The 9,328-nt window shown below is 39.4% G+C and overlaps 1 protein-coding gene across 1 annotated transcript in view; it reads right to left on the bottom strand.

The window, feature by feature from the left end:
- The window catches only part of LOC112079072 (relaxin receptor 2-like), a 7,912-nt gene extending 2,223 nt beyond the window's left edge, over positions 1-5,689 (bottom strand). Inside the window, exons 1-4 of the mRNA XM_024145122.2 lie at positions 5,624-5,689; positions 4,181-4,252; positions 3,752-3,823; positions 3,332-3,403 (exon numbers count right to left, since the gene is read on the bottom strand). Of these exons, the coding sequence (XP_024000890.1) occupies positions 3,332-3,403; positions 3,752-3,823; positions 4,181-4,252; positions 5,624-5,688 (281 nt within the window). The 5' untranslated portion in view covers position 5,689. The remainder of the gene's footprint in view (positions 1-3,331; positions 3,404-3,751; positions 3,824-4,180; positions 4,253-5,623) is intronic.
- Positions 5,690-9,328: the final 3,639 nt, after the last annotated feature.

Below are 9,328 nucleotides of genomic sequence, written 5' to 3'. Positions count from 1 at the left end.
GATAAACAGGACATTATGAGCTTATCAGATATGTGAATCGGACATATAGTATAGAATGTGATAAACAGGACATATAGTATAGAATGTGATAAACAGGACATATAGTATAGAATGTGATATACAGGAATATAGTATAGAATGTGATAACAGGACATATAGTATAGAATGTGAATATACAGGACATATAGTATAGATGTGATAACAACATATATATAGAATGTGATAAACAGGACATATAGTATAGAATGTGATATACAGGAATATAGTATAGATGTGAGAATACAGGACATATAGTATAGAATGTGATAAACAGGACATATAGTATAGAATGTGATAAACAGGACATATAGATAAGAATGTGATATACAGGACATATAGTATAGAATGTGATATACAGGACATATAGTATAAGAATAGTGATAAACAGGACATATAGTATAGAATGTGATAAACAGGACATATAGTATAGAATGTGAATATACAGGACATATAGTATAGAATGTGATAAACAGACATATGTATAGAATGTGATACAGGACATATAGTATAGAATGTGATATACAGGACATATAGTAATAGAATGTGATGTACAGGACATATAGTATAGAATGTGATAACAGGAACATATAGTATATAGAATGGATAAAACAGACATATAGTATAGAATGTGATAAACAGGACATATAGTATAGAATGTGATAAACAGGACATTATAGTATAGAATGTGATAAACAGGACATATAGTTAGAATGTGAATAAACAGGACATATATATAAATGTGTGATAACAGGACATATAGTATAGAATGTGATATACAGGACATATAGTATAAATGTGATAAACAAGACATATAGATAGAATGTGATAACAGGACATATAGTATAGAATGTGATAACAGGACATATAGTATAGAATGTGATAAACAGGACATAATAGTATAGAATGTGATATAACAGGACATATAGTATAGAATGTGATAAACAGGACATATAGTATAGAATGTGATATACAGGACATATAGTATAGAATGTAGAAACAGACATATAGTATAGAATGTGGATATACAGGACATATAGTATAGAATGTGATAAACAGGACATATAGATTAGAATGTTGAATTTACAGGACATATAGTATAGAATGTGATATACAGAGACATATAGTATAAATGTGAAATAAAACAGGACATATAGTATAGAATGTGATAAACAGGACATATAGTATAGAATGTGAATAAACAGGACATATAGTATAGAATGTGATAAACAGGACATATAGTATAGAATGTGAGAATATACAGGACAGTATAGTATAGAATGTGATATACAGGACATATAGTATAGAATGTGATAACAGGACATATAGTATGAATGTGATATACAGGACATATAGTATAGAATGTGATAAACAGGACATATAGATATAGAATGTGAATACAGGACATATAGTATAGAATGTGATAACAGGACATATAGTATAGAATGTGATAAACAGGACATATAATATTGAATGTGATAACAGGACATATAGTATAGAATGTTGATGAAATATTAATATAGAATGTGGAAACAGACATTATAGTAATAGTAGAATGTGATAAACAGGACATGTTATATGAATGTGATACAGGACAATATATATAGAATGTGATACAGACATATAGTATAGAAGTTGATAAACAGGACAAATATATAGTATAGAATGTGATAAACAGGACAATTATAGTATAGAATGTGAATATACAGGAACATATAGTAGAAATGTGATATACAGGACATATAGATAGAATTGTGATATACAGGAGACATAATAGTATAGAATGTGAAAACAGGACATATAGTATAGAATGTGATAAACAGAGTATATAGGAAACTAAGTGTGTACAGGGCATATAGTGATAAGGGAATAAACCAGCATGGTAGGACTGAGGAATTGAATACAGGACATATAGTTAATATACGTAACTGTATGATAAACAAGAACATATAGCTATAGAATGTGATAAACAGGACATATAGCCGACCCTATAGAATGCTGATTAAATAACATGAAACGCAACTACTAGATCTGTTAATACTTAGAATGTAGTAATAACGGGTAATACTAAACAGGGACCATATGAGATAATACCTAGAAAATGTGATAAAACAGGACATTATAGTTATTCCGTCTTTTTATTGCAAACTTTCTCGTATTCTAATTGTTCATTGGATTAATGTGATATATCGTTTCGATACTGATTATACAGGACATAATAGTATCAACATTCTTAGAATGTGTTGTACTAGAGTTAACACGTGAACATACTGTATCACAATTGTCTATCAGAATGTGAATAAAAATAGTACATAATAAATACAGGACATATCTGTATATTATCTAATAGAACTGAGTGTTCTTAAAACAGCGACATATTAGTATAGAATGTGATTATACAGGAAATTAGTATAGAAATTGTGGATATAAAATCGGACATATTAGCTACTATATTATATTAGCATAGTGCTATCAATTTCTCTGTACTATTGATATGATATATTTAACTGTGACCTTAGCACTCATATTGCGCTATGAATGTGATATAACTAGACAACTTATATGTCTAGACTACGATAGTGCTTGACAATCAACATATTACACGCTGAATACAATATAGTGATTATTATCCTGTTTATCACATTCTGTACTATATAGTGATTTTACCGAGTACATTGTACATCACATTCAATAATATCCATATGTCGCGACATATAATACTTGACATGCGTTGATGTTAACTCAGATATCACATTCTGAATCTATATGTCCGTATATATATCATCATATTCTAATAGTCACAATAAATGATGTACCTAGTGAAACAGTTGAGTCACAATTCTGAATTTAACTATATGTCCTATGGTAATTCCACAGTTTTCTATCTATAAATTATGTTTTACGAACCTTGGGTTTCTACAGTCATTTGTAAATCAGATATACAATCCTTTAATAGTAGATTAGAAATGTCGAACCAGTATAATTCTAGTACAGGAATGTGATTACCATATATATTTAGTACAGACTGTGATATACAGTATATATAGTACAGATGTGATACATAGTATATACAGTACAGAATGTGTGATACAGGTATATAATAATCAGATGTATACAAGCTGATCATATATATACGAATGTGCATACAGTATATATAGTACAGAATGTGATTTACAGTATATATAGTTACAGAATGTGATATACAGTATGTATAGTACAGAATGTGATACAGTATATATAGTACAGAATGTGATACAGTATATATAGTACAGAATGTGATACAGTATGTACATACATGTGGGAGAGGTTTCCCATGGGTCCAAACATCTTCGTCTGGATGTCTGGAATCTCAATACCCTCCAGACCTCTAAAGACAAGACATCACACAGTTTATTAACTTGATTAGATTTATTTACCATAGATAGTCAACATGTATCTTCCTATAGTGTACGATACTGGTAGGTACTCGCCGGTACTGGTAGGTACTGGTAAGTACTGGTAGATACTGGTAAGTACTAGTAGGCACTGGTAGGTACTGGTAAGTACTGGCAGGTACTGGTAGGTAGTGGTAGATACTGGTAGGTAGTGGTAGATACTGGTAGGTAGTGGTAAGTACTGGTAGGTACTGATAGCGTACAGTACTGATAGGTACTGGTAGGTATTTCGTAGGTACTGTTAGTGTATGGTACTGGTAGGCTGTATGTGTACTACTCACAGGGACTGGAGCTGGGTCAGGTGATCAAAGTGACCCGGGTGGATGTGGAACAGAGGATTATGGGATATGTTCCTGTGACAATAAGTAAAGAAGTGATCTGTCTGACAGGCGGATGGACAGGCAGGCAGGTATTCTGAGACTAACAGTTTTTAACAGTCAGTAGAACAACATTTGTCATCTTTTATTAAGCCCCGTTTGTCAGATGTAAAGTCATGTTTCCAGGGTTAGAGGAGAAGCAGACATAAACAGTCCTGTATTGTGAGACTCGCAGAATGAGGAGACTTTAAGCTCTTAAAGCTGTTAAACTGAGGTAATTAACAGCTTTTAAATTGCCGTAATTAACAGTATATATTTGTAATATCTTCAATCATTTTTTATCAGATGTTATGCCGTAATGGGGCTCCATTTGGGGCACAACCTGTGACTCACAGTTTGACGAGGGACTTTAAGCTCTTAAAGGTGTTGTTGGGGAGCTCAGTAATCCGGTTGTCCGACAGGTCTCTGAAAACAGAGGGAGAGAAAAAAGAGAGAGGGGGTGTGGCGAGAAGCAGGGGGAGAGAGAGGGAGGGGAGCGAGAGCAGAAGGGGAGGAGGGGGGTAAGGAGAGGAGGAGAGAGAGGGAGAGCGAGAAGCAGGAGGGCAAGGAGAGGGGCAAGAGAGGGGGGAAGGAGAGGAGGAAGGAGAGAGGGAGAGAGAGGGAGAGCGAGAGCAAGAGGGCAGAGAGAGGGGGGGTATAGTTGCTAATAGTTTGTCAATGTTCAGTTAGGTTCTGCTAATAGTTCTCATTGTTCAGTTAGGGTTCTTGCTAATAGTTGTCATTGTCAGTTAGGGTTCTGCTAATAGTTGTCATTTCAGTTTAGGGTTCTGTTAATAGTTGTGAATGTTCAGTTAGGGTTCTGCTAAATAGTTGTCAATGTTCAGTTAGGGTTCTGCTAATAGTTGTCATTGTTCAGTTAGGGTTCTGCTAATAGTTGTCATTGTTCAGTTAGGGTTCTGCTAATAGTTGTCATTGTTCATCTTAGGGTTCTGCTAATAGTTGTCAATGTTCAGTTAGGGTTCTGCTAATAGTTGTCATTGTTCAGTTAGGTTCTGCTAATAGTTGTCAATGTTCAGTTAGGGTTCTGCTAATAGTTGTCATTGTTCAGTTAGGGTTTCTGTTAATAGTTTGTCATTGTTTCAGTTAGGGTTCTGCTAATAGTTGTCATTGTCAGTTAGGTTTCTGCTAATAGTTGTTCAATGTTCAGTTAGGGTTCTGCTAATAGTTGTCATTGTTCATGTTAGGGTTCTGCTAATAGTTGTCATTGTTCAGTTAGGGTTCTGCTAATAGTTTGTCATTGTTCAGTTAGGGTTCTGTTAATAGTTGTCATTGTTCAGTCAGGGTTCTGCTAATAGTTGTCATTGTTCATTTAGGGTTCTACTAATAGTTGGCATTGTTCAGTTAGGGTTCGGCTAATAGTTGTCAATGTTCAGTTAGGGTTCTGCTAATTAGTTGGCATTGTTTCAGTTAGGGTTCTTTAATAGTTGTCATTGTTCAGTTAGGGTTCTGCTAATAGTTTGTCATTGTTCATTTAGGGTTCCTACAATAGTTGGCATTGTTCAGTTAGGGTTCGGCTAATAGTTGTCAATGTTCAGTTAGGGTTCGCATAATAGTTGGCATTGTTCAGTTAGGGTTCTGCTAATAGTTTCTCATTGTTCAGTTAGGGTTCTGCTAATAGTTGTCATTGTTCAGTTAGGGTTCTGCTAATAGTTGGCATTGTTCAGTTAGGGTTCTGCTAATAGTTCTCATTGTTCAGTTAGGGTTCTGCTAATATTCTCATTGTTCAGTTAGGGTTCTGCTAATAGTTGTCATTGTTTCAGTTAGGGTTCTACTCACAGTCTTTCTAGAACCACTAGAGACTGAAAAGTGTTCTCAGGAAGAGTTGTGATCTTGTTGTCCATTAGGAGCCTGTCAGGGATAGAGGAATTACTACAGTTTAATGGTTTCAAACACGTATTTATCACACAGACACCCACACAGTCTTGTTCAGGCTGGACATTGTGAGGACACACAATTCAGTCCCATTCAAAATCCTATTTTCCCTAACCCCTAACCTGTAATCTTACCCAAAAACATAACCTTAAAACTAAAACTAAACCCTAGCTCCTAACGCCCTAACCTTTAACGTAATTCTAACCCTAACACTAATTCTAACCTGAACCCTAAACCCCCTAGAGAAACAGCATTTGACCTTGTGAGGACTAACAAAAATTGTCCCCGGTTGGTCAAGAATGTTGTTTGTTTACTATTCTTGTTAACTAAACACGTCCCACACCACACACAAACAACACACACCACACCACACACACACACACCACAACACCACACCACAACCACACACACACAACCACACACACAACACCACACACACACACACACCACACACACACACACAAAAACTCACTCGTAGAGGGGGCTGACAGGAGTGGTTGAGGAGAATTACTACAAAACAACAGTAATGGCAGGAAAACATACACACACACTCACCCACTCACTCATAATGTAGGCTGACTGACAGAGTGGTTGTTGAGTTACTAGACTGACAGTGGTTGTGTGAGTTACTAGGCTGACAGAGTGGTTGTGTGAGTTACTAGGGGCTGACAGAGTGGTTGTGTGAGTTACTAGGCTGGCAGAGAGTACCTTACCTGACACACACACACTAACACACCAGTCACACCTCCCCATGTACCTTACACACCACACAACTAACACACAGTCCACACCTCCCCATGTATCCTTACACACATACACACTAACACACAGTCACAAACCCTCCCCATGTTACCTTACACACATACACCACTAAACACAGTCACACCTCCCATGTACCTTACCTTGACACACACACTAAACACAGTCACACCTCCCCCATGTACCTTACACACACACACACACACAACACACACACACACACACACAACACACACACACAACACACACACACACAACACACACACACACTACACAGTCACACCTCCCCTGTACCTTACACACATACACATAACACAGTCACACCTCCCCCATGTACCTTACACACATACCACACTACACAAAACAAGCGTGTCACCACCTCCCCATGTACCTTTACACACCATACACACTAACACAGTCACACCTCCCCCCATGTACCTCACACACACACACACACACACTAACACCACAGGTCAACACCTCCCCATGTACCTTACACACACCACACACACTAAACACACAGTCACACGCCCCCCCCCCCCATGTACCTTTACACGACACACACACCACTAACACACAGGTCACACCCCCCCCCCCCCCACCCCCCATGTAGACCTTTACACACACACACACTAAACACACAGTCACACCTCCCCCATGTACCTTACAACACACACACAACACACACATACACACACCAGTACACGACCTCCCCCAAATGTACCTTGACACAGCACAACACCACACACACACATAACACCACAGTTCACACCTCCCCCATGTACCTTACAACACACACACACACACACTAACACAACAGTCACACCCCCCCCCCCCAGTACCCTTTACCACACACACACACACACACACACACACACACACACCACACACACACACACACACACACACAACACACACACACCACACACACACACACACACACACCCACACACACACACACACACACACCACACACACCACACACATAACACTAACACACAGTCACACCTCCCCATGTTACCTTACCCACACACACACCACACACACACACCACACACACACACACACACCACAACACACACCACACACACACACCACACACACACACACCACACACACACAACACACAGTCACACCTCCCCCATGTTACCTTACACCACCACACACACACACACACACACACACACACACACACACCACACACACACACACACACACCACACACACACACACACACCACCACACACACACACCACACCACCAGCCACACCGTCACTCCCCCATGTACCTTCCAACACAACACACACACACACCACACACACACACACACACCAAACCACACACACCACCACACACACACACACAACCACACACCACACCAGTCAACACACCCTCACACCATGTACCACTACACACCACCACAGCACATAACTTCACACACACAACACCAGGGTCACACCTTCCCATGTACCTTACCCTACCACCACACAAGCACACACGTAAACACACGGTCACATTCCTCCCCCATGTACCTTAACCTGGGACACACACACACTAACACACAGTCACCCTTGGCGGAACACAGACACTAATTGATATTACATAAAAACAGCTGTTAGATTGCATTTCAGTGTTCCAGCAAATAAGGACACCAACAGGTTATTTTATGAGAAATACATTAAAACATAAAACCACTATTTGTAAATAGGACATTCAATACAGGAAGAATAATTTCTAGCCAGATCGCTCAAGAATGAAGAACAATGGCTTTTTGGTGTGTCGTGTGTGTGTGTGTGTTGTGTGTGTTGTTGTGTGTGTGTTGTTGTGTGTGTGTTTGTGTGTGTGTGTGTGTGTGTGTGTGCTGTGTTGTGTGTTGTGGTGTGTCTGTGCTGCTCCATTCAGAAAGGTGAATGAGGGCAAGGCAGAAAGATTGGTCAAGGCAATTCAAACGGCGTAACGAAGACGCTGAGAAGCGGGAGAAGCAGGTGCAGGTGTTCATCGTTTTATATAATAAAAAACCAACAAACAATGGAACAATATAACGGTATCTGATCAACAGCAGCTCACGTGTGCTGAGTCTTAACACGATAATACTGCAGTCCTAGAGTAAACCACCTGGGAAAGAACCAAAACGGGAAGTGACAGATATTAGGGAAGGTAATCAGGGAAAGTGATGGAGGTCCAGTGTGGAAATCCATTCGAGACGCAGGTTGCGCGTTAACGTCATCGTGGCAAGGTGTGGCGTTAATAATGAGTAAAACATGGCGACGTCGAGGGCCGCGAAGCGGGAGTAGATAGTGTCCAACGCGCGTGGTGTTGTGGGTAGTAGGCAGGAGCCATACCGGTCTCCTGTGTCAAGAAAACTTAACGGCTGGCTGGTTTTTTCACACTCGAACGAAATTTTCCCTGTGTTGCTGAATACAAGAATGGTCCACCACTTCATAAGGGGACATCCAGCAACCCATGTGTACAACCAAACCTGTGCAGTGTGAAGCAATTGGAGTCAAACATGGACCAGTAATCCCTGCGGAACACTTTAGAGCAACCTGGTAAGAGGGTCCAAGCCGTTGAGATTCTTGTGTCTTGAATATCTATAACAAACTGGATGTTGGTGCTGATTCAGGTTGCACAATAGGATGTTCGGATCTACGGACACCAGCAACCACACGAAACACACACACAACACCACACACACACACCAACACGCACACACACACAACACACCACACACAACAACACACAACCATCGACACAACATCACACATCAGCTTCCCAAACAAACACACACCACACCACACACACGGACACAGGCACACAATTACACAAAACACTACCGCTGTCTAATCACTG

This window comes from Salvelinus sp. IW2-2015, unplaced genomic scaffold, assembly GCF_002910315.2.
Source record: "Salvelinus sp. IW2-2015 unplaced genomic scaffold, ASM291031v2 Un_scaffold6850, whole genome shotgun sequence".
NCBI lineage: Eukaryota > Metazoa > Chordata > Actinopteri > Salmoniformes > Salmonidae > Salvelinus > Salvelinus sp. IW2-2015.
The sequence above is the reverse complement of the archived record's forward strand: the minus strand, read 5'-3'. Positions and strand labels throughout refer to the sequence as shown.